At 46.7% G+C, this 26,817-nt stretch overlaps 1 protein-coding gene across 1 annotated transcript in view; it reads right to left on the bottom strand.

The window, feature by feature from the left end:
* Window positions 1-26,817, bottom strand: part of LOC120950230 (uncharacterized) — a 107,612-nt gene that overhangs the window by 27,960 nt on the left and 52,835 nt on the right. The window contains exons 2-4 of the mRNA XM_049605494.1: window positions 23,453-25,681; window positions 14,169-14,476; window positions 3,241-3,412 (exon numbers count right to left, since the gene is read on the bottom strand). Coding sequence (XP_049461451.1) covers window positions 3,241-3,412; window positions 14,169-14,476; window positions 23,453-24,864 — 1,892 coding nt within the window. The 5' untranslated portion in view covers window positions 24,865-25,681. The remainder of the gene's footprint in view (window positions 1-3,240; window positions 3,413-14,168; window positions 14,477-23,452; window positions 25,682-26,817) is intronic.

Raw genomic sequence — 26,817 nt, 5'->3', positions numbered from 1 at the left:
CCCGTTACAATGGAGCGAACAAAGGAAGCTAAAACGAAACGAGGTTTGTTTGACATCGAGATTGGATCAGTAGAACAAGAAAAAACACTCCGATCAGAACGTCAGCCTGTGGTTTAGGAGGTGGACCAACCACCTGTAAGGCTGGATCCACCTTCGACAGCAGCTCCGAGTATCGATTCTGCCCACTGAGCCGATTTCGAAAAGCCGGTACAATTTTGACACCCATGCTAGAACCGTGTCGTCCCATTCAATCAATCTTTGTGGTCTAGATCCACCCATTTCCAGCGACTGCGAGCAATTGGGACGAGTATCAGACCACACCCTATTACTTCCAACTCGAACAGGTTCTAACTTAAGTGGTCTCACAAATACCTTGCCTAAGTCTACGCCACTCTGTGCGTGGAGCTTTAGGACGACAGGCACCGGGCACGATGTCTTCGCCAAAAAGTAGGCCTCTCCGACACCGATTTATTGACCACACCGAATGTGTAACGATGAGTGATTTACGGTACTTGACGGATCACGTGTCACCGAACGGGAGTGCCGTCCAAAATTCGGACATTAACGATGCTGACCGGGCGGGCAATGGGCTCAACAAGTCCGAAACACTTGGTGTGGTGTAGGTTCGCCGTCGTAGCCGTTCCCCCAAAATTACCACAATCAATTTTCACTCGTACCAAGCGCCCTCGCACTGGTAGGCTGTTGCTTTTCGAGGCGAAGCTCGAAAGTCCCTGGGTGGAGACATTTTTGTGTGGTGGTGAGACAACTTTCGTTTAGCTAAAATTTCATCATCGAACGTGCACGTTTTTTGTGTGTGTTGCTTTTGCTGTTTCGTGCTTCCTTTCGCTTTGTCAAAGCTTTCGGTCCCTCGTCTCGTCGAAAACGCTGAACGCTGATGAAGATGGAAGAGCGAAAGCTCATTCAATCAAATCCCATTACGGGTTTCTGCACGTTCGCTGTGTTGAGGTGGCGGTTTCGAGTCAGGCTAACCGCAACGTCTCCTTCCCCACCCGGAAGCTGCCAATGTCGTGCCGTGCAGCGGCATAGTCCTCTGTCAAGGGGGTTTTTCGCCCCGCTTTATTACGATCTCTTCTACACAAAGCCCCAGTTAGAGGAAGTTCTTTTTTTCTTCGCATTGAATTTCTTTGCCTAGTTTGTGTGGTGTGTGGGCTGCCCAGCTTGTCTCTAATTTCCCGCACCACCCCGCATCCACCAACCATGCTCGGCCGAGAGTGAAATGGCCTGTACCGAACAATAAACTTTGCTGTGTCCGTTGGAATCCGATTGTCTGTGAAAGGCTGCGAGTGCTGGGGGTGAGGCTGTTGCATCGCCACGCGTCCCAGTGTACCGGTGGAACCGGTGGAACATGATCCCTTTCGGGATTTTTGCGTCCAATACGTCCAGTCCGTTCAACCAATGGCAGAGAACCCCGTATCCCGTTTTTCCGTCGATGGTTTCACCCCCTTTCTCGTGCCGGGCTCAAATTGGACCCATTGGGACATTGGGCGTGAGCGTTGGTTTGGTTAGCGTGGGCGCAGCCAGCACGATGCTAAGCCTTGGCGCGCTGAAACGATTGCATACAACCATCTACAACCACACACAAACACATCCATCCATTGTGTACTGCTGGTTGTGAAGAATGAGAACAAATATTTCTGCGAAAGATGGCAAAAACATAGCGGTCGGTGCTGCGGTCTCCCGCGTCCACTAGGTTTTCCAGTTGGCAGGCTTTTTTTTGCATTATTGTGTGTCCCTGTGTGCTGTGTTTTGCTCGAGCTCGGGCTCTCCTGCTACCATTGAACCGTTGCCATTGAACAATGGCGCTTGGGACGGCGTGCTGTGCTTGTACCGAAAGGTTTTCTTTTTTTGAGGTTATGCCTCGCCCCAGTATCTGTTTCACTTCAAACGGGACGGGATCTAAAGGAAATTGAAAGCTCGGCAATTATTTGCAACCCTCAGCTCTATTAATAATGGGGATGTCGACAAGGGACTTGTACTCGCCAACACCCACAGACACACACACCCACTGACAGACATATCTCGAATCGGCACGTGTCCGAGTGGAGCGGCATGATTCAACCGTGCGCTCGCTAATCGTTTCGCTTTTTTGGGGAAAACTATTGAAAAAGCCGCTCCGATTCCGATCTCATGAGCAGATAATCGAGCGTGCAGCAGGGAAGACCGTCCTTTCCCTTGTTCTTCTGCCCGATTGAAACCGTTGATGCCATTGTCGAAACCGGTGGGGGTTATAATTATGTGGAAGGATGGCTAACCAAGCCACAGGGACAGGCCTGTTTTGTTCGGCTGGGAGAAGAATGAGTAAGAGTAAGCTTTTGTAGCCCTTGCTCTGAGCCGTGCACACATTTGCACATTTTCAGCACGTTTGCAAGGTTGGATGTGAAAACTATTATTTGGTTCGAAATTGAACCGTATCCGTAAGTGGGGTTCGTTATCGAGCGAGCTTTTGCTGTGCTATGTGTCGTGAGCTCACATCGTGGACATTTTTTTTTTCGCCGTGCGCAGGTTTAGTCCGATACAGGCATTCGATTCAAAATCAAACAGCACATCAAGCGAAATGGAAACAGACAAATGGCACCATTAATGCTCACTGGAAGGGGTGGAAAATACTGCTGATAAAGCTCGGCATACGAAATGCTAGTTAATGAAAACACGTAGCACAATAATTGAATGGCAGCCGTGGATGTAGGGGAGAGCAAAATAATACCAAAAAAAAAAACAGCAACAAGTAATTATCGTGGAAGGAAATTGGAATGTTCATCGAGCTACATTGGTTGAGGTGGATGCTAATGGAAACACGTAGCATAAATTAAATGGTACTGAGTTATTGCGAAAAAAGATACAAATAAATGGTAAAAAGGGAAGCAGCTCTGAGGATTGTTATTGTTAATGTCTTGGAACTGCTCTTCAATTATTTTTTTGCAATAAAAGATTGTCATTTTTCGGAATCGATGGTTCACTTCTACAAGTTCATCCTATTCCTTTCCCAAGCTTGTCCCTGTTTCTGTTAAGTATATTAATCTGCTTCCTTCATCCACTTTGGGCACGATTTGCAAATGGGAAGAGCATTGAAATGATAAATGCACCTAGGTACCAATGCATTGCTTTAGAAAGAAAGAAATATTGTGAGTAATGTGTGCACCGTTTGCAATTAATTTCACCGTTACCGTACCAACTGAATGGACTCAAGGAAAGAAAAAAAAAACAAACACTGACACTTACTTGAAAAAGTACGTCCCATTCTCGTAGCCGAAGAAGGGTACCGTGTACGTCAGCATCCAGATATTGCCGCCGCCACAGTCGTAGTACGGCTTTGACCATCGTCCGTCCTCGTACTTGACCGATAGGATTTCGTCCGCCTGCCGTTCGGTGTTGTTGGTGTATACGTGAAAAGCTGCGGCGTGTCCGCGGATCCGAGAAAGAGAGCGAGAGATGAAGAGAAGGAGAAACACATTTCAGGAAAATTAATATTAAATGTTGCTTGGAAAAATTGAATCGCACCAGGAAGCTATTTACGTTTACATTTTTTCTTTCTTGCTGTTGCTTATTTTGTTTGTTTGTTACTTTAATTACTTGCTCTCTCTCTCTCTCTCTTCTTGAGAGCAATCAGGCGAAAAGCAGCAGCAAAGGACTTCCGCGAAATCAAAAACCATTTTCTTGAAAGCTTTTTCCGTATTCCATCTTTGTTGTTACCTTGACGGTGGATTTTTCCCACCCATTTTTCAGTGTTTCCGTTTTACGAAGTAGTAAATAAAATGGTAAGCAAGGTAGTGAATGGGATCTTCGGAGCAGATAATGCTACCATTAATACCGTACTTAGTGATAATGATTGGCTTTGGGCGTATTACGAAGAAAGAAATAGCCATCTATTTTAGAGTTTAAAATGAAAAATAAACAAAACCACCAGTTCAAGAGAAGCGTAACCCACATCCTCGTAATGATACACACGACAACACGCACGCAATCAAACCTAATGATGTGTCATACCGATGCGCTATCAAGCATAAACTTGAAAATTCTCATCGCTATAACAAAAAAAAAGACCCTACCACTTGAAAGCAGTGGGAAGACAAAAACAAACAAAAAATGTCACACAACTCACAGTTGCCAGCGAGCAACTTTTAAATGAGAAACTTTCACTACGTCACTTTTCGCCACAGTAACGCACATCCGCACAAGCAAGCAAGCAGCCAGCGCCGCAAGCAGCACCAGTTGAAGTAGAAGTTTCTTTCCCCGAAACCGTGCCAGAACCGTCAGGCAAGTTCACAGCAAGATTTATTGCGACACTCTGGGCAAGAAACTTGAACTTTACTCGGAAGGTCGGCGCGCCGCCACCGTTGGGAAATTAATCAAACGCGAAAAGACAAGCCCTGTTTTGATACGTTTCGCTGGTGAGTTGTCGTTTTTTGGGTTCCGTTTCCAAGGGTGTTTTCTTCTAGTTTTGAACAAAAAAAAAAAAACGAAGAAATCAAACAAACTACTATTGCCTTTTTTCCGGTCGTGCCGACAGCCCTACATCGAGCTGATCGCCCCCTAGCTCCTCGGTGAGGAATTCCAGGCGAGGCACTGTTACAAACTACGGTGACACAAACCGAACTGGAGTAGCGCTTTGTGTGTGTGTGTGTGTGTGTGTGTGTGTGTGTGTGTGCGGTTGTTGTTGAAGATTGAGGATTCCCACGAACCCATTAGCCTGGGCTGGTGGTAACAAGTTATCCAATGTTGGTCAAATTTTGGTAGACTGGGGCTGGCTATCTCCTTTTGCACTCCTTCTTGCAATTTTGTTTTGCGTGACCTAATCAACCGAAAAACTCCCGCGATGATTCGGGGGACAGTTTTCAATTTTCTTCGAAATTACTCCGCACCTTGATAGTGCCGTTGCGGGGGGGGCTGTCTGACGATTGTGAGACGATTGCAAAGCCTCCAACGACGTGCGATGATTGGGGTTGACGGTTGAGCCGTTGTGTTGTCGAATTGGTTACATTGGTTTGTACGTTTTCTCATATTTTTATTCCGTCGGATAAAAATGCTGCAACACTGTGTCAAGGGTTGCTACATGTCATCGCTTCAGCAAAAGAGCTTCAAGGTGTTTTGTTTGTGTATGTGTGCACATACGCTATAATGCTTGGTTAAAGAGAGTAACTTGTACACTCACACAGTTTCCCAAAGTTTTCGCCTAATTTCCCAGGAACTTCAAACCCACATCACAGACAATTGGTCTATTTTAGTCTGGTTGCGGGTACACTGGAGTTCCAGGGATTATTAAATCACTTTAAAACAAATCCCCCTACAACCACATGAAGACAGGAGCGAAATTGTGTGTGCGTGTGTGTGTGTAATTGTGTAGCGTCTTAATATTTCCTAGAAATGCCTAACAGGAAAATGATAAGTAAGTAGACAAATTTTGCATGTTTCCTTCCCGGAACAGGCTTCTAATGCGCCCAATTCTCAGTAACGTATGGATACTGAGGATATACAGATATGGTTGATTGAGCTTTGCGCTACACACGCATGACAATTTCCGGTTCGCCGGCGGGGCACTGTAATCTCTGTAGCCGCATTACCAGTGCTTGCGGTTTTTCGCCCGCTGTCGATCGCTGTGCTCGTTGCGCTCGTTGACATTTTAACAGAACATCATAATCACTGTACCGGCGTTGGTGTATAAAGCGCGCTTAATTCCCGTCAGTAGATTTTTAATCACATGTACATAAATACACACACACACACACACACACACACACACACACACACACACACAGACTCATGCAGACACACGTAACTCCCGCTTAGTTGCTGTACGTGGTGCTCCGTTTTTTTTGCTGCTGTCGCTGAACATTATGCTAAACATTACCACCCATGTCAACACCAGAGGCAGATTCATTTTCTTCATAACGCGAGGACATGACATGGAGGGAATAAAAAAACAGATCCAACACAGAAACTGGGTTTTTCTCTTTTTGGTTTCAGTTGGTACGCGTTTTTGTGTATTCATTTCTGTTGCGTTCATCCTCATAATGATGTGAAGCTTGTACAAACACAAGGCATACGTTTCCAAAGGGTTCTGTTACTGATTTATTAGTTTGAGATTAATAGTATCCATCTATAATGTTTTCAAAAGTACTTAAACCTTGTTATAAAATTGTCTTTGTATTTTTCACAAAATTTTTTGTAAATGCTATTCTATTCCAAAAGTAACGAACCACAAGTTTTATCAATTTAATTTAATTGGCCATTGTAAGGAACAACATTTTCGCTGCAAAGTCATAAACTTTGACAGTGTAAAGTAAGTCCCGAGAAATTCTACATTGATGATAAAGGTTTATGCTTGCCTTCATCTCTAGCAAGTACGGTGGTAAAAATGTCAAAAAATACGATACAACAGCCAAGGGAAGGACCTTGTTTGCCTGAGCGGAATTTGAGAGGCGGTGCTCATCAACGATGAAGTTAACTTGCTGTTTGCTCCTTCTCGGGTTTTGCTCGGCCCACCGTCGTCTGCGCAGGAGTGCGCACAGTCCCGCAGGCCAACACTGTTCCAACGATGACGGACTCCCATCGAACCTGATCGCTTTGGCTCACTTATCCGGCCTCCGCTTTCGCTTGCCGAATTTTTGCTTTGGTGCGTTCCGGGAAGAGAGCCCACCACTGGATTGTAAGGCGGCTTAAGGATACAACGCTTGCTAAAGGGAAGTGTATGGTTGAAATTTTTGCTAACCCCCGTGTGCTCTTGTCGGTCGGAGGGTAGTGGACCGCTGCCGCTGACAACGGCGACACTGTGTTGATAGTGATGTTGACAGTGTTTGAAGGCTTGGGAAAAATATGTTTGCTGTCAATGTGGAGCAGGATGGGGATCGGGCGAGAGAGGGGTGAAAAGATTCGGTGCTGAATCTGAACCATGCTATCAATGCGGAATATGGTGCCGCCTAACCCTAAGCATGCCTCCGAACACGCGCGCGTTATCACCGAAGTGAGTTGTAATAATCATCTCCAGCGTGTGTGCGTGTGTGTGGTTTGTGTGCTCACCAGGAGAGGGGAAAGAGTGACATGATGAGACGTTTACCATTATATCGTGACTGTGTGTGTGTGTGTAAGGATTGGTCTGAGTTCAGGACATTACAGCTTAAAGAGCCAGATGAAACATCGACGTCGTCCCGGATCAAGGAGGAAGATAATGGGAGCTTTTTTCCACCAACATGTACACCATCAGTGTTGGTAGAATTTTTGATCAAAATCAAGTGTGTGTGTGTGTGCTTTAGGGGAAAGCGGAAGCGGGGGAAAAGACCTATATGGTCGGATTTAGGAAGTATAGGATTTCATGCGCTCATCTCGTCTAATGATGCATTTTGCCACTTTGCTTGTGAGACGTCGCCTGGCTTATCTACTCATATTACGCACACCGCCTTCACCGGCACTGGAAAGAGTGGAACATTATTTGTTACGTTTATTGTACACTCTCACATGGAAAGACAACACGCTAGCAATGACTTTGTAACGATGAATTTGAGATACAATTACAAGACCCTATTGCTATTTGAAGGAGTTTTGCACTTGAACGTAACAAACACACAGCATTTTCCCAAAGCAAACTTGAACCTCAACTTTTGATTGTTGTTTCAAAAACAACTTGATATGCGAAAATACACACACCCACATTGTGCTGACTGCTGACGTCTGCAAATGACGCGGCAACAATTACTTTCCCACCATGGGCCCCATGTTTAGCGGCGGGCGAAAAAAAAACAGGCGATGGGCAAATTTTGTGGACAGCAAAAGTTTGCTTTTTGAAAGAACAATTTCACATTCACCGTTACGAGAAAGAAAAAAAGTTCTGCCCCCACCGGAGCAGCAGCGGCAGCAACAATAGCAGCGGCGGGCTCAAGTTTTGCAACAGTGGCAAGGGTCATTCTGATTTTGTTCTCTTTCTCGATTGGTTCAATATTGCAGAAAAATGGCAACTACACCAAAAAAAAAAACAGCTGTCAATATTGGAGCGTCTTTTACCTTGCCGCCGAGGGTGCTATTGTGGTGCGCTTCGGACGGGGGGTGTGTGATTGCACACACCCGAAACTCGTCGCGTTTTTCTTTTAGTTTTGGCTTATATCGGCCGATGTGTATGCCGGTGCTAAAATGAAACCAATTTCGTACCATGAACAAGCCAATGAAATTGGTACACGTGTCCAATTGTCGACCCCCGGGAGCACAGTTTGGATAATGATCAAACACGGGCGTGACAATTCTACGAAGGCAGTGGCCACTCCCTACTTGGGTTGCATCATTACTGGCATCGAGTGGGACAAACGCGAGGCAGGGTAGAATGCATAACTATACCACTTTTCTGAAAGCTAATCGAAAGCTTCCGAAAAGGCGAAAGGTTATGGTTAAGGGTTTTTTTTTCGTGGAAATTTTTAATTCTATCTTCTTTCCTTACCGAACAACCTTGCGGTGTTGTTCACAGTTTTGCCGAGTACAACGCCACATTCGACAGTGACAAAACTTTGCCCTTCTTTGCCAAACCGGGGGAATTAATATCAATGGAAGCTTATTAGAGCGCGACTAATTGTCTGCCAACGTGCCTTATGTTTTTTTTTTGGCAGTGCCCCAGTATCTCCCTCTCCATGTGCGTTTCCGTGTAATGGGGCTCCCCAAAAACATGGGCTCCACGTGACGTTGGTGCAATTAATTATTTAAATCGCTTTACCAGCGCAAGAGTGAAATATGCTCCAGGGCTAGAAGGCGGCAGGCATCTTCTAGCAGCTAATCAGAGGAATTAGCACGGCACAGAAACTCTCTCTGTCTCCTGCTGTACCACCCCAGCATGAGCGGGCGCCTTGATTTGTCAGCTGACAGTCAATGACGTGGCAGGCTTATCTGTTTGTTTGCAGCCCTGCGAGAAGGCATGAATGAGAAACATTTAAGAAACATCTCGCCACGTAACGTGAAAGATTTCGGTGGAAGAAACGTGCAACTTCCGGCGCTACGAGGAGCACACGCAAAAGGGAAATGTAATTATGGCACGGCTTGAGCGACGGGTGAGGTAGCAAACGCTCTCAAAAGAGGCATTAGTTCAATTAGCACAACCGTATGCTGTCATACCGTCCTGTGAGGAGCAGGAAAGAGTTTTGAGTGCGACACAAAATGGATAAAATACGAACGCTGTGCTTCTGGCACGCGATATTGCTGCAAAGTCGGCCTGTAGCATAACATTCCTATACCTAGCCCTGGGAACCAAAAGGAACCAACAGCAACTCTTGGAAACAGCACTGAAACCACACGAAATAACATCCTGAGGGTATAGTTTTTAGCTACACAAAAAAGGGGGGATTAAAGCATACAACTCACAAAAATTCCGCAAAGAAAACTTACAGCTCACGTAGTGAAATCTGCGATGCGGAAAAACTTCGTGTCGTGCCCCCAAGGTAGGGAGTCTATGCATGTTTTGTTTCTCCGAAAAATCCTATCCCTTCTCAGAGCAAAAAAGGACTCTTAAATCGCTACCGTTTGGAAAACCCGGAAAACCCCGTATTATGACGCGCGTTCGTATTGAATATTTTATCTCTATGCGCCTCCCTGGTTCCCTTCCCAGTTTCCCGTTTATGGGCGATTTTGTTACTGCGGTAAAACATTCGATCGCACAGGAGCGATAAATCCGGCCAAATGCTGGGGTTTTGGGCCGGCGGGGAAGATAATTTTATGTCTATCGGGATTTTACGGGTAGAATTCAAATGTTAAACGGTGCTGGGAGCGTATGGTTCATGTCTTAGTTCGGGGGGCACGGTGGGTAAACTGAAGAAGACCATACGGTCACGAAAACTGCATTGCACTTCCGGGTGGTGCGGTTTGATATTGGGTCGAAAGGGAGCCAAAGTAAGCACGGGTGAAGGTTAAGGACACAAGAGTCTGAACGGCACTCGGTGCAAGAGGTGCAAGAAGTTGAAGCTTTCAACGTTTCCAGCTTTAAATTGGTGTAAATAGCCGTTGCAGTACAGTGTCAGCCTATCGAAATTGGGCTCTCTGGATAGGTTTGAGGAATTTTGAGATTTTCCGTAGCTCTCCAAGCAGGTTATACTGGGTTACACTGGGAACAAGCAATGCAACTGTTATTATTTTGATGATGATTTTTTTCTTCTACAAGCATAGGAATAGGTAATGAAATATCTTCCGAAAATACTTGTAAAATAACCAGTAAAATAAGCGGAAACGGTTCAAAAGCAGACGGTTCACAGAATGACCGCGCAGATGCAGATCGATGGGCGTCGAGGTGTTGTTCTCAGAACGCTGACAGCTTTCCATGAATAAAATATTTATCAAAATAGAAGTAGCTTATTATTTCGCATAGCATGTTGCGGAATATTTATGGCGAAATTAAGTCAAAAGCTTCAGATAAGTCAAGTAGCAGACAAGAAATTACCGACGGAAAGCTATAAGCATTTTGAGCTGAGCAACAAAGACATGAGCAATGCAAAGTTTTGAGAGAGTTTTGTTCAAAGCTTAAATCTAATCAATAATAAGGTTTTTACGCTCTTTTTGGCACTTATCATGGAAATACAAAAAAAAAGAAGCTACTTCTAAGAAGATTCCCTTAAATTGATGTTGTATTTGTACTTCCACGTCCCGCTTTTGCTACTAAAAGCCCAATTTACGTCACTGTTCAAAACAAAGGCCGATACAAACTGAAAACCCTCCAGGCTTCGGACACGACGACTATCCATCGCCAAACAAAGAGCGTCCCTCGAGAGAGAAAGAGAGAGAGAATCAATGTGCGAGTCACAGCAATTGTTTTGCAGTGAACAACATGCCACACGAAATTGATAAAAGCAGCGCACGCCCCCGAAGAATAGTTAATAGATTCCGCAAAATGATTGATGGTAGCGGACGGAGGATTCCTCCTCGTGAATATTCATTCACACAAATCAGTCTTTGGGGCCGACGTATTCGATCACGTTCGACCCGGTCTCGCTACCCTGTGTGTGTGTGTGTATGTTTTTTTGTGTGTTTTTGCTACATCCACACCCAGCCCAGATTGATTCCCCGTGACGCAAATAGGGCTGGAAAAGTTTTATGGAAAACAAAAACATCCAACAAACGGGTCGTGTTGGGAGAGTTTGTAACAGCGCAAAAAAAACGAGGGGCCTAGTGCCTTTCAAGTGCCGCTACCCGCTCGGTGGGAGGATGAGCAAGTGAACAGCACATCAGTGGCATCATCCAATTTACTGCTCCACTTGTCCTCCAGGAAACCAACCAAAAAAAAAAAAAACCCCGGGAAGAATCGACAACGGATTCAGGCACGCAATGTAAGGCGGGCACAAAAAAAAGCATGGCCACTTACAAAACTCTTGTACAGCACTGTTGGGCGCCAAAAACGGAAGACGTTGCAAAAGCACCCACTTCTCAGCATCAACATCGTCATCTTCGGCATGCCTTCTTAAGCGGACTGCCACTCCCCCCCCCTCCCCCAATCGAGTGCCTTTTTCAACCATAATGAGTTAATGGGAAGCTTAGTGGAGCTTTTGAGGTTTTTGGACCACACTTAGGAGCAGTGGGGGGGGGGTGGCGGGTGTGTGGCTCGTTTTTTTTTGTTGCTTCCCACTTTTCTAACAGCTTCTTACGTGCCTGAAACGTTATCCAGGGGGGCGATAGTCCGGGAGCAGAGGGACAAACCATTCACTATCCTTCCTCCTTGGTTGGCTGATACCCGGCCGGTTATAATCAATTTCAAGCTGACTTGCGGTTTTATGGTCAGCATCGTGTTGAGCCTTTTTGCGCTTGAAGTGGATACGGCGAATATAATTTAGAGTGAAAGTCAGAAGAGGTTTTGACGATGCGGGATGGCACACCAAGCACAAAACCTCCCTGTAGTGGAGCGCTTGGGGAAGTGGGTTCCCTCCTTTTTATGCATTCATTATGCTGTAGCAATCCTTCAACGGTGCACCATCATCATGTTGGATGGCAAATTAAAAAAAAAAAGATATTTTATCAAAAAGTAGAAATTCATCGAACACTGCCCCGAAAGGGAGCGCGATTGTAAAAAAAAGCTAACGCCAAGATCTTTAACTAAAAAGCAGCGCAAAAAAAGAAACAATTTTCCAGGAAAGCTTCCCGCCCAACGGAAATGGTCACTTGTTAGACAGCAGATTAGAACGTTTAGCGCTGATTGACAATGAAAAGCGATTTCCACCCGCCTGCCGTTGTGTTAGGGGGTGTTACTTGATGGAAGAAGTGAAAAGCACGAACCAGTGTCGTGTTTCCTCGAGCGTACTAGATGAGTCGAAGGCAACAGTGATAAAAAAAATGAATAAGAACCACGCAAGGCAGAGGCGAAAAAAGCCTCTTTTAATTAATCACCCCATCCTTGCACGGCTTACGCGCTGCTGCTTAATTAGTCTAAACTGTCTTTATCGGCTTGTTGAAAGCTGGGTAGCAGCAACGACATAAAAAACCCTGTAGAAAGGCCTTCTGATTGATTCACAAACAAGTGTCATTATCAAGAAAGTGCGGCCAGAGCGGGGATGCTTCAGATAAACGTGCTGACTCAGTGCCGCTACACTCTTGTGAAGATTCATTCGCGGAACACGGAAGCACTGGCTAAAAGCGGTAAAAGAGGCCATGTTCCATGTTTTTTTTTGTTCGCCTTCTCTCGTTTATTGCACGTTTGCTGCATAGTGAAGGTAAGGTGCACCTTCTAGTGCCTTCTTTTGCTCCGGCTTTACATTAAACGTTATTACTTGTGCAATGTAACGCACTGTCACTTGCAGTAAGTGTGGTGTAGTTTATCTGTTTAAAGAGGAAAAAAATCCTCCCAGTGTGCTCTTGAGCATGAAAAGAGTCCGAGAGAGAGGCCCTGGTTTGAGTCAGTCTTTCAAGCCAAGGCCCAGAAGCATACCGTTGCAACACGGACGCGGAAACATCGTACCAAAGACATGTCAAACCAAGAACTTGCGCGAGTGGCAGCTCAAAGGGAGAACAAAAACGAGTTGGTTTTCTCTAGAAAAGAGCGTTTTACTTCTGTGTGTGTGCTCGATGTCGATGTGTGCTTTAAAAGTACTTCGCTTATTAGATTTTGCGCTCGTGAACGGAAACCGGCATGACGGGCGGGTACGACGATCGATACTGAGGGGTACGTTTGCCGGTGCAATGGAAAGTAAACAGACGTGCGTCGAATGCAGCCGGTTGGCTTTCGTTGTTATCTTTACATATATTGCGTATATTTGCACATCCGGCATCCGGACGAGGGTTTGCCGCACTGTATGAGACATCGTTCCATTTCGCTTGTTCCGTGTCAGTCCCATTGTCAGTGTATATTTAGGATTGTTTTGATTGGAATAAAATGTAAGAAAAAGAAATGTGCAATCACGATGGTCTCGCGTGTATTAAACGAGTTTAGTTAAGTTGCAAGAATGAATTAGATTTATTTGGAGTGATTTTTTACCCTGTTTTTTGACACGGTTCAAGACGTCTCTGAAATAGTCAAGAAACAGTAAAAGCCCAACGGGACACAACTTGCGAGCGCATGCAGATAGGACCGGTTTGCGGCCTTGGCAACTTGAACCGATCTGTCTAGCTTTACTTAACAATAGGGAAAACTTTACGTCTGCAACGTCTGTGTCCCTCTCTTTGGGGGGGCCCCCAAGTCCCAAGTTGCAATCGTGCGCATTCGTAACAGATCTTTGTAACTCTTTTTTTTTTTTTGCTTTTGCTCCACCATCAACCACACTGAGCGTACCAGCAGTTGGTGCAAACCATCAAACCAGAACGGTTGGAATAAGTTTGTGCAGAGTTTTGAAATTGAATAAAGCACAAGATGATGGACGAGAAAAATGAGCTGCCGCAAACAAAGGAGCCTGGGGCCCGAGGCTACTCAAACAACTCAAACCGCAAAAGTAAGCACCGCCAGCTTTAACAGCAGCACTAGCGTCTTGCCGTACTGCTGAAAAGCCGCAAACAATGGACAGCCGTGCGAAGGTAGTGGTTCAGGAAGCACTCAAGCGCAGCTTGAAACCTGGGACTTCCTCCGTCAAGTCCCAAATAAGCCCACCGACATTTCCCGCCGAACGTGGTACCACCGGTGCATCCACCAGGTTGGTCATAAAGTCAGCCAGTCATCTCCTCCACAACGAACACTGCGAGCACAATAACACGAACAACCTTGCTATACTTACATTTAATGTACTGCTCGTTGCGCGCGATGACCTTCTCGGCGTTTTTCCGCGCCAGAAAGAACCATTCCGAGGTGTTGCCCAAGTAGTGGTACTCGAGCGCCAGATCCTTCACGAGCGAGGCGCCCTGGTCCGGGGGCGGCAGCCGGTAGGCGAACGGGCAGAACAGGCCCCGCTTGGCCGGATGCTGGTTCCAGTCGAAGCAGTTTCCGCCGGCAAAAATGTCATCGTCAAACTCCACCATCGACAGGACGGACGCGTGCAACAGGTGCTCGGACGCCTGGACGTCCGCGGACGAGAACTTGAAGATTCTGGGACAGCGCGACGGGCAAGCGGGTCCGATATCCGATGTGTGTGTGTGTGCATGGAAAGAGAGTGCATGGAAAGAAGGAGAGAATGTTAGCGGTGGTGTGCAAAGAACATCTAATTAACTTTTGTGTCAGTCGTGTGCGTTTGTACCGAGCTTTCGGTTTTACTGTCATCCCCGTGATCCAGTAAGCTACTTAATCGCTTAGAACTGCGCTAGAAAGTTCCGACATAACTAGAGACACACACACAACAAAAAAAAAATGGTGAAGTTAAAGCAAAGTCGACGGAGCCTGCCTGATGACAGCTCGTAAACGTTTTATCTAGCAGCTTATCGTTTGCTAGGAGGATGGGTCTTTATTATTATTTTTCTGTTCTTTTTTTTTGGTCGACAAACTCACTTCCAGACAAGGTTAAAAGCTTTCCAATGGTTGAAGTTTGCTGATAAAGATAAACTGTCCGGTGCCGCTCGGACGCAAATAATGTGCGCGGCAAACAAGTTGAAATGACAGCACCCGGGGGTGCGTAACCTTCGTCGTGGCAGGTCTCCGCTTTGTTCGTGTTGTTTTAATGCGTTGTTGAAAACCATTACACTACTAGAGCATTAAATTGAAGTGTCAAAATTCTTGCGGTAATCAACCAATTGAAATTAATCCGATCAATAACTATAAATCCTTTAATAGATGCTCCACGGAACGATCTCTTGTTACAAGTAATGGTATAAGCAAATCATATAAATGTTTAAAGCAGCTCAAGAAAACGATATAATAATCCCAAAATTCTGCTAATCATCATCCTGGATAAAGTGTTAGACAAATTATGTAACAACAGCAGTTTGAAAAGGACTAAAGAACATGAAGTCGCTGCCTTGCGGAAATTAAAAAAATTGAAATGTTGAAAGAAGTGTCATTATGTTTTAATCACCCTCATAATGACTGGAGGAAAAGTTTAAGGCCCGTCTGAAGAACACATCCTTCAGATTGAAATATTTCTCACATTATGAGACCACACACAAATCAAGCACCCAAAAACAAAAAAAAGAAAGAAAACCTCTCCAAGATATCGCACACAACAACGATGCCACCTGAACCCCTCAACCCACTTCCCGCAAGGTGTCTGGTCGGACGGATAATGGGGCCCTCATCTTCAAATCAAGACAAATTGACAAATATTTCACCACAAAACTGCCCACCCCAGAGTGTGCGGGTTCACCGTGTCCCGGCCCAATCCCTCGGAAAGTTGGCCCAAAATTGGACGAAATGTGCTGTGTAATACATTTTCGCCACTCGTTTTTTGTTTTTCTTTCCTTTCGACCATCCCCCCTTATGGAAACCACAAAACCTCAACCCGGCATGGGGTCCGGCTATCGCTCGAAAGTAATGTACCGCCATCGAAACTTTATCCTCCAGTGGTGATGGTGACTTTCTGTGCGCCAAACCAAGCTGCGCCGAGGGTGCCTAAAAACACACCACGCTGGAAAGAACGCTGGCAGGCTGTCCGGATGGGATGTTGGTCCATCAATCGGGAAAAAAGGCTCCGGGTAAGTCCGTCGTTGCCCGATGGGCCCAACCTATTCATTATGCCGCAAGCAGCAGAAAAGCTGAAGCAAAGACGATGCTTTGAAGCATCCATTCCCACCTCCCTCCCATCGCCCAAGGTCCATCTCGATATGACGCGCGCGCGTACCTTTTCTCGCCTCCAGTTTCTTCGATAGCCATCTTCGATGATTGATTACCGTATACTTAGCGAATCAATTTGCAACACTCGGGGCGTTTAATCACTCTGGCTCCAGCTACCCATGGAGCCAATCCCATGGAAAGGGAGGCTTCCTTTCTCTCAAAATTTCACCTCTCCCATCCCATTGAAATCGTAGCTGCCTGGAGAGGGAAAATTAGCCCAAACCCATTAGTGCAGCGTTGACAGAGAGCGTAGGGAAGAAAAAGGTGTTTTTACCCAGCCACAGCATGATGCCAGCACAGCGGTCTGCCGGGAGATGGGATCCTTTTTCGCTCGGTCAAACAACACGTGACACAATGAATTGGCCAACGACGGAAGGGTATCAAATTCTTCCCACACACACAATGACTACAACGACCATGTGTCACCATGAGGGGTAGCAGCTTAGTAAATTCTTCTCCGAATTCGTCCCCCCGGGTTCGTGTCGTCAAATGTCAAACGCTGATGCTGTGCCGGTGAAGGGGACGGTGCTCAAAACAATGGCGCTACGCCAGGCACAAAGCGAACAGTGGAAAAGCGTTGAATTCTTCATTAGCAATCCGATTAATTCCACATTTTCAGCGGGTTTGGGGCGAAGCAGAAGCAGAGAAGTTTGAGGCTTTGCGGCTTTGGGGTATTCGCTCCTTAGGGGAGAGGAGGATAAAAGCTTTTATTTGGAGTGCTCTTTTTCACTGCTCCCGTTGAACAGTGTAGTTCACATTGTGACCAAGGCATGAAAGGGACTCAATAAACAAAGTGTGAACTAGTGATGGGAAAGATGAAGTTTTGCTCTAGATCCGACTAGCTCAGTATTTTTTTGTCGATTCCAGAATCCAGTCTCAGAAATCGTTTCCAGATAGCAGGTTCGGAATCAGTTACCAGAATTTGAGCCGGAATTTTGATATCTGCATGAGTATAGGGTCCTACGGTTTGGGTCCTATGCAGCTACAATTGTCTCGATAGCCGCCCTACCAAAAGCAAGAACCCAAATTTACGATTGTGGGACTGATTCCGGGACTGATTTCGTTTTAAAAACTTTGAATTTCAAATTCAAGAACTGATTCGGTTTTCGGAGCCAATTCTTTTTCCAATTTCTGAGCTTATTGCGATTTCCGGGCTAATTGCGATTCTGCAGCAGATTCTGGCTCCGGAGCCGATTCCGGAGTTCACTTTCACAGTTGGCTTCGGAATTGGCTCCTGAATCGATTCCAAAATAGGAGTCTACTCAGGAATCTGCTCCGGAATTGGAATCGAGTCCAGAATCGGATCTAGCTCCGGAATCGATTATGATAAAATATCAGGATCCGGGCAGTTACGATTCCGAGCTCTCACCACTAGTGTAAATCACATAACAACTAACGGCATTCGCTAAATTTCAGCAAACCCCCACACTTCAATGTGTAGGCAATGAAAGCTAGAACCTCGGGTATCCTCGGGGCTTGGCTAGCGGCTTTAATGTGCCCTGCTTCGATAGTACCATTCATTTGGCGAGAAAAGGTCAGCTGGAAAATGCATCAGGGGTGCGTAGGCAAAAGGTCAGTATGATTACCATAGAGGTCCATAGATTATCTAAATAGCAGCAGACGGACAGTGTAAATTACCTACTAGTATCGCTCCCCACACTCCATAGTTTTGGACCGTTTTTGTGTGTATCAAAAGCCAACCACAGGCCCAAAGCCTTTTCAGCATGGCCCACTACAATGTACGCTAAAACTTTCATTGATTTGTTTGCACGTGTATCCCCCGTAACATGATAATGCCGGACCATTGTTATCTTACTCTCCCTCCCTCTCTCTCTCTCTCTCTCTCTCTCTCTCTCTCTCTCTCTTTCTACCATGGGAATAAATCATTGCACTGGGTTGCACAAGCTGGTCCCCGGTGCGGTTAGTGCAGCCGTGGATTGTAAACTCGTTATGATTTAATTCAAATAACCTTCTTTAAACATTCGCTCGCTCGGTGCGGAGGTTAAAGCTCTTGCACCGTTGCTGTTGTGCTGGACCCCTTGTACAATCGGGGGCTGTACGATACATTACTCCTCGCCCATTGTGTGCCAACAGTGGACGAGCGTAATACACACACACAGACTAGTACACTCATGAGCATGCATGAAGAATGGCCATGGAAAAATGGAGCAATGGTTCGACTGCACTTCCATTCTCCCGTTAGAATAGGGCTTTTCAACATGGGGGGCAGCAAGGTTCTAGCTGGTGCGATGTGGAAGCTACCCAGCCGCACTTCCCACTTTGTAACATTGCTGCTGCTGCTGCTGTAAGCTGTTTTGTTGATATTATGATCTGGTCCTTAGTTTTCGCTAAAACTCCACAGGGAGTCAGACTCTGACGTTGGCTTCGTTAATGCGAAAGCGCACGACGATGATGCTGATGATGATGCTGATGTCCTACTCAGCTCGAGCACAGAGACGAACTTGTCGAGTGTATGGTTCATACACACAGAAGTGCTACAACAAAAAAAAAACTGGAATTGTCATGAATGGAGATCATTCTTATCGCATGGAATTGAAGCTGAACAGAGCCCGTCCCGTGCGGTCCGGCGTGCTTATTATTTCAAGTGCTTCCTGGTGCTTGGGCGAATTCTGTGAATAAAAAGCAAAACCCCAGCGTAGGATGTGTACACGCATGTGAGCTCCGCAACGTTTCGCTACCAATGGGGTACCGTTGTGCTATGGAACAAAGCCGGAAGTCAAGGGGACACAAAACTTACTCGCTCGATTCTTTCTCCTTTTTGTGTGTGTTGTTTGGGTTGGGTTTTGTGGTTTGTGACATTGTGGTTTGTGCACGTGGAGAGGTCATGCAACCCCTTTCTCTGCGCTAGTGGTACCAGTTTTGCTCATTTAATGCTGCGCAATTGTGTGCGCGAATGTGAATGCTTTCGTGCATGAAAAAGGGGCTCACTTGAACTGGACTGAAAGCAAATTGAAACTTTTGCATGGGAACAGTGAACCGGTTAAGGTGTAATTCCACAAATGAATACTTAAGGTACAGTACCAAGTCAAGCACTTTTTGAGCTCCAAACAAGCTCAAGAAAAATGTGTTTAATTGAGATATTTCTTACCAATGATTGAATTGCAACAAAGCCAATCGTGATCAATTACCATTTCACGCACAAACACATTTCACCTATCACATACTATAAATCTCCTCACTCGTGCCAATTTGAGCTCAATCATGCCCATTAACATGCATGTAAGTCACGGCATTATGCGAACCGATACTGCTTTACATATCGTTTTAAATATAAAGACATAGGCCACGCAACACTAGACGCAATTTGTATTTCAATTAAATCGCTCCATGCTACCTCACGGCCCCTATTGGCATCCAGGATCCACACCTGGGCCGAACGATCCCTTCCCATCCGAGCCACTTCAACCCTCGGGGGCGTGTGGTTTTGATCCTTCCGCTACAGAGCATGAGTCAGGAAGATTCAAGCATGCTGCATGGTTACGTTCCAACAAGTACGTTCATACACGCACACACCTACGCAGACAAACAAAACTAACGCAACTAACCTTTTCCCAGCAAAACAAAACCATCCACTTGCCACCTGCTCGCCGGAAGATCGGTGAGCTGTTCTTGGGCAAACACACCGACGAACGTTTTTGCGTGGTAACGCATGAGGTGGCCATCATTCATTGCCCGGAACCAATTTAGCTTCCCCGATAGGCTCGAGTGGCTCGATTGACTGCTTCGCAATTCAAACAAAACGGTACTACTGCTACTCTTTCCCACCTTCCTCCTCCTTCAGATTGTCAGACCGTTCTTCTTGCACACTCATCGGGCATCTACAGAGGCATCTGCCGTGCCAGAGAACACGAAATCCAATCATCGATACCGACAAGCATTTTATGTGTGCCGTTTGCAATGGGGAGGGAAGAAGAAGTTGATGGGAGTATGCGTGCGCGCCGATCACAGGAACCCGGAAGGGAAGCAAACAACACACTTCGGCCCCGGCCGGATCGGGTCGGGTCGGAGAGAATCCGAAATTAATTAATGGAAGCACTCACAACCAATTAACGTCAGGTGGAATAGCAATTTGCCCGTTTTCTTAAACCGAATGCGGCAGCACTTCGCTCATTAGGCGAGCTTTCGAGGCAGCAGGAGCTTCGAGCTTTGGGAAGAGAAATCGATGTCATTGTGTTGTCGATCTGTGTGCGTGTGTAAGTTCACCCGTTCAATCCCGAACAAGAAAAAACACACGAGAGCAACAAATGCAGAACACCACCAAGCCACCAGAAGGACGTTTCTTCCAACAGTCGGCATCGCACTTTCACCGATGCTGTACCCTCTGTGCTGTGACTTGATTTTCTCCCATTGCTCTCAAGTGTGCCGTGCTGAGCCGATCGATCTTCCTGGCACTGCCAGCAAGTATATATTCGTCCCAGTAAGCTGTGCTGCGCTCGAGACAGCGGCAAAGCCTGCTCAAGATCAATTCTTTGCAACACTTCATTGATGGTTCGCGATACGGTTCAGCGGAGCGTGCGAACGGCAACCACGGCATGGAAGAAATCAATGGCGTATACCGGGGCTCGGTTCGCTTTTCTGTCACGTCTTTCCGCTCCCACCTCCCCCGCACCCACTCAGACCAGATTAAACGGCACTTGACTTTGGGTGCAAACTGGGAGGGGAGGAGAAGGAAACCGAGTAACGGCAGTTCCAGGTCTATTCTCCTAGCAAGGCTGAAAGGAGGACGTACACGTCTTATGCCTTTATTTGCTGGCAATGCTTGAACGGTTTGCCAATGGAGTGTGTTTCTGTTCCACTTGCCACGGGTAGTGAGTTGGCACTTTGTTTTCGGGTGTTCTGTGGGCAGGGGTAGGGTGTCTTGCTTGATACGCTGCCACATAATGGTGCCGTGCCACACGCGGGATACGCGGGGACGGATGCGCAAGACGGCCACAGCGCTGGGGCGGGTGAGACCACGACAAGTGTGATCGAATGTGACGTATTAGAAGCACGGGCGTACAATCGAATTTCATCCATCTCCGTTAATAAGGTGCGTGTGCGAAACAAGGGCTTGCCCAGGAACCGGGTGGGCAAACCGCACACGCATAGGGGGGGGGGGGGGGGGGGGGTGGCGGATTTTGCGGGGAAAACTGAATTATTTCTTCTTAGCATTTTTCTTCCCCCGAAGCTACAGGTAGGAAGAAGCACTTAAGAAACGGGGCTATTATTTCAGAAGTAAGCTGGTTATGGTTATGGGTGGAAAGGCGAATTAAGTGTTCCACCATCGTCTAGAGCTGAAAGTATGTAGGATGTGAGCTATTAAAGGATATCCATAAATTACGTAACGCTTATGTGTAGTGAGAATTACATTGCAAAGATTTTTAGATCATAAAACAAAAATATAAGTAAAATAACAACGATAAAAGAGAACAGGTCAACGCGTATGAAATATTTTTTGTGTTTAGCTAAGATCTGTTGCAATGGAGGGAATAAGGATTGAATCACTTTTTTTTAACTCGTTTTCAAATAATTATTTGTTATTTGTTATTTATTTATTAAAATTCAACGGACCGCAAGTGGCCCACTTGAAGCGAATTCATTTACATTCATTCATTATAACATAGTCACATTTCGGTCATTCATTTGTCACGCTTAGTCTTAAGTAACATAATTAACATGTAAAAGGTCGCACGACACGAATACTATTTAACAATGCGGTGCGCGACATGTCAGGTTGATGACGATCACAAATGACATTAAACTCACTTCACATACGAATAAACGGATCAGAGGAGCCAAAGCGAGTGCGGCGTTCCTCCACGTCAAGTAGCGATCTAGCTCGGAGCGATCTCGGCGGGACATACATGTTGATTAAAAAAACATTCTATATTCTATGGCTGATTAAATCCATGGTTCTTATTTATGATTAATCATCAGGTCATAACATAGGACGGTACACATATATTGCCATTTTACTGTCAATTAATCACAATAGGAGTTCTAACACCCAGTTGGAACTGCCAGGATATACTGCCAGTTCTGTTCCATATTGGTATTTTAATGGTTCGAATCTCGTTCAAACACCATTAACAGTCTGTGCCCGAGTTATCTATTTACGCGGATTTGGAGATACGCGGAATTTTTATAGTTCATGTGTTGAAAAAATGTGAAATGGAAATTCAAAGGCTGCTAAGTTTTTTAAACGACTTTCAAACCAGAAATACCAAATATTTAGGCCGAAAAATGCGATATTTTCGCGAGCAGACTGCAATTATTATACCTAAAAAATTGTTCTGCATGGTATACATTTCAACACAACATTTATTCTTCTACTTCTTCTTCTATTTAGTATTACGACCTGGACGGTCATGCCGAGCCAAAGAGACTTTCGAGACATATTTAATATCATGTTGCCGGATAGTCAATCCTAGGTACGGGTAAACGGACAATATGTGACTTGAATCCACGATGTTAGTACATACGAATTGACGACTGTACCATGAGCCCTTCCGCTTTATGAAAATAAAAATGTAAAATATATATAATACTAAACTATAATAAAATGTAACTGCTATTAAATAAAGGAATTATTGAAAGCGTTACGCAATTTATGGAAGACTCCTTACAGCGCACTTATAATGAGTGGAACATATTTTTGAGCGCTCGCAATCAATCAGTAATGGTAATAGCACCTCCCATACAGTAGACGAACCATAATTTTCCTCTAAAGGGCTTCCGAAGCGGATGGTTTGCCTTGTGCCTTTGATGATGTGCGGCTTCTGTCACCCAGGCAGCGCATCACAAAATGATAAAGTTTTAATGAAGCACTGATGGAGCCGCATCGTGGTGTACTGCTGTACGTACTACGTACCGCCTACATGGATCAATGGCAACTGCAGCTGCAGCCGAGTTGCCATCGTGATACCGCTTTGAGGCAGTCCATCAGTACCGAACGTCCGAGATTGATACCGGATCCAATCAAAAGCTTCACCCGGGCGATGTGACGATGGCAAAACAACATAACACACGCAAAAAACCATTCATGTAAACCCGTACCAGCCTTGGAAACAACACACTCGACACTGTTGAACCGTGCTGTTTGTGCGCTGCGAGTAGCTCAATTACAGGACCCGAACCTCCACTCACTGGAAAGTGGACGAAAGCAAATTCTCATCAGAATCTCACTGGATCCCCACTTGGATCGGTTGAAATAAATACCAAAGAGAACAAAAAAAAAAAAAAACACTCGTTGGCAACGTGTTTGGCAACGGATAAAAACCTTCCAAAAGGGAGGGCACTTACCTGGTCAGCATGTTCGCCCGGTTGACGGCAATTTCCGCCTCGACGCGAAACCGATCCTGCGCGTACCGGTCGACGACACCCTCGCCGAGGTTGAGCGCGGTGCCGGCGGTACAGTTCGCCCCGAGCAGGTGCTGGCTCTCGACGATCTGCAGGAACTGCGTGACCACGTCCCGGCCCTTCATCAGGTTGCGCCGGTTGTTGCGGCTCGTCTCGTCCAGCTCGCTCAGGTCGGCCTCCTCCATGTGGAAAACGTTGTTAATGTCGGCCGCGTCCGGTGCCTCGGCCGGCGCTTCCTCCTGCTCCTGCTCCAGCTCGGGCTCCTGCAGCAGCGGATCATCGTCCTGCAGCAGCCCGTCGCTGTCGTCCACGTCGCCTTCCGCTTCCTGCTCGCGCTCATCGTCCGCCGCGTTACCGGTGTCAACGGCCGCCGCCGCCGCCGCGTCCGCCACCGGCATGTCATTAGGATAATCCACCCCATCCGATACAACTCTTGACCCTCGGTGCCACTCGTACGGTGAACGGTGGTCCGCATCCATCACACCGGGCGACTGGGTTGAGCCCGGGCTGAGCAGCAACAGCGGGTTGCGGGGAATCGCGTCTAACGAGATTAGTCGTTGATTGGATGCGGACACTTGAGCGCTCGGCGAGCGCTGGACGCTTTTAGCGACCGGACCAACGTCCTCCACCGCCCATGGCAACGCCGGTTTCCGACCAGCTGCAGCACCCGAACTCATCGGGACGGTTATCGCACTGCTGCTGCTGCTGCTGCTGCTCGATTGCTCTTCCGCACGATTGCTGCTGTCAATCGTTGCTGTGTCGGACGGGATGCGTTTACCGGCGTGCTTGCGCACCGCCTGCGTGTCCCGGAACGATGGGACGAGTTCGATTTTCACCTCGTCGAGGTTGTGGTGCGCTTTCAGGTACTCGAGACCCTTGTCGACCGTGCGGCGAATGTTTTCCATTATCTCCTTCTTGATAAGCTTCCGCTCCCGGCCGGTCGGTACCGTGCCCGGGCGTGCCGGCGGTTCCGGCGTCCCGCTACCGCCGAAGCGCAGGTTATCGAAATCGCTTAGCTCAATCATGCGCTCCAGCTCTTCGGACTCGTCAAACCGAATCGTGAGCGTGTTTCCGCGGGAACCACCACCGCCACCACCACCATTCGACCCTTGTTGTGACTCTCTGGCGGGAAGGGTTTCCTCGCTGCCGGACCCGCTGCCCGAGCCGCCCGCATCGTAGTCGAGCAGCGTAAAGTTGTCGAACACTTGCAGGCCCCACCGGATGTGGTCCTTCTCGCTCGAGTGGCGGACCCGCGACCGGCCATGCCGAATGATTAAGTACTCCGAGCTGGTGCCGGAGCAATTAGCCGCGAAGCACGCCAGCGCCACGAGCACGAACTGGCACTGACGTAACATTGTTAAAAGCGGCTGGCTGGCTGGCTGGCTGCTGCTTCCTGCTCAGGCCAGCTCAGCACATTTGCGTGTTTGTGTGAAGCTACTCCACTATGGGTGTGTTTGTGTTTGTGCGCTTGAACACAGCACCGGCACACAGATCAGGGTAATGGCAAGTAATGAAGCAATTCAGGCGTCGTGACGTGTTGGTGTGCGTTGTTTGGGGCCAATTTTTCAGCACCTTTAGCATAGCGCAGAGCACAACCGCTGTGGACGGGCGTGACCAGGGCTTCGGGGAAGCGTATTCTACTAATGGAAAGGGAAGGATGGCGACGAGAACGACGCTTTGGAAGGAAGTCAGGGAAAGAAGGGGATGCTAGTGTAATAAACAACGCACACACACACAAACGAACACTCACACTTTCACACACACAGTTGTAAACAAGAGCCCCAGGGGGGCCGGGTTGGTAGTGATTTCCTGTTGATTCTACGTATTGTTTTTATCACCCCGACCCCGGCATCACTACTGGCTGCATCTTTCTGCCCGACCCTGGGCTGGGCTAAGACCGGCCGTACCGCTTCATTGCCAGCTTCATCGGCAAATCGATCAATCAGGCGCGTAAGCCGCTCAGGGCGGATTATGTTATTGATTTTACCGCGCGCCCTCACTCTCACACCCTCCAACCAAGCAGCACCACTACTATCCACTTTCACCTCACTAATAAAACAAAATCGCTTGTTAGCAACTAGCGGCGCCTACTGCTGCCAGTTGTCAGTAGGAGCAGTTGTCTCTTCCTAGTTGTGACGCTCCTTCAAAGCGTTCCCGTGGTTGAAAGTTATCCTGCAAAGAGAGAGAGAGAGAGAGAGAGAGAGAAAAGAAAAATTAAACAAAACAAGAAAGTGCAATCATGTAATAGCAACAAGCTGCAGGGCTTATTACTAGTAAAAGGGGGTAGTTTTTTAGCTTCATTTTTAGTGCACTTTTTCGGTGTTTGCCTTTGCTCCCCCATTTCAAGCGCGTTTTCAATTTATCATCGTTACATGATGATTTGCCATTCGTGCCCCCCGCGAGTGGTATTCGTTTAACAGATTGAAAAACTTCCCTGCGTATGAAAAATACTTTCAGAAAGCGTCGGTTGCGCAAGAAAATTCAATCAATGTGCCAGCTGTGCACTTTGGGAAACAATTTCTCCGCCCATAACACTATCGCTCCCATCTGACGAGGACGTTACGGCGCGAAATCGCCTGCGTACGTATGGTTTCGATTTGTACTGGCCAAAAATGGTGATTGAGGAGGAGGGTAAGAAGCATTAAAATAGGAAAACTTATAACTTTTCAATCAGTAATAGCGCGATGAAAATGCCAAACTTCTTCAGCTCGCTATTGGCGATAGGAGTCGAATTCTTCGTTGGAAATGATACAATTTTCCTTCCTGCTACATTTTCCCTTCCGACATGAACGTTATCGTACGGCTCACACCTACACACACACAGTACTGCTGTTGTGATTTGACGGGTAAAATGCATTCATTTACGAGCGTGCGTTTTGAATACGTTCACCTCACTGTCGCAAGCTGTCAGCTGCTCCTGTGTTCCTGTTTTCTAAGCGGATCGTTTTTGCACCCCCTCCCCGGGGGAAATGATGGGAAACGGTAGCAAATTTTCCCGAGACACCCGAGTAATATGTGGGTATCGTTTGACACGCCAATTTGTCCGACCACAGCCACCAATCATTGCTGTAATGTAAGCATTTCCATGCTCCTTCCCGCACATGGAGACGCCTGGTGGTTGACACGGGAAATGAGCGGTTTGCGTGCCAAAATTATAGTCTTTCGGGTGGCAAATGGTGAGAAGGAAAATGCTTTCCCACTGTGTGTGTGTGTGTGTGTGTGTGTGTGTGTGTGTGTGATTATATCGGGCAGGTTTATTTTGTAATGAATAATAACAATCTTGTACCACTTCCCCGGAAGAACTTCAT

Source organism: Anopheles coluzzii, chromosome 2 (genome assembly GCF_943734685.1).
Source record: "Anopheles coluzzii chromosome 2, AcolN3, whole genome shotgun sequence".
NCBI lineage: Eukaryota > Metazoa > Arthropoda > Insecta > Diptera > Culicidae > Anopheles > Anopheles coluzzii.
Note: the sequence above shows the minus strand (reverse complement) of the source record. Positions and strands in the feature narration are given on the sequence as shown.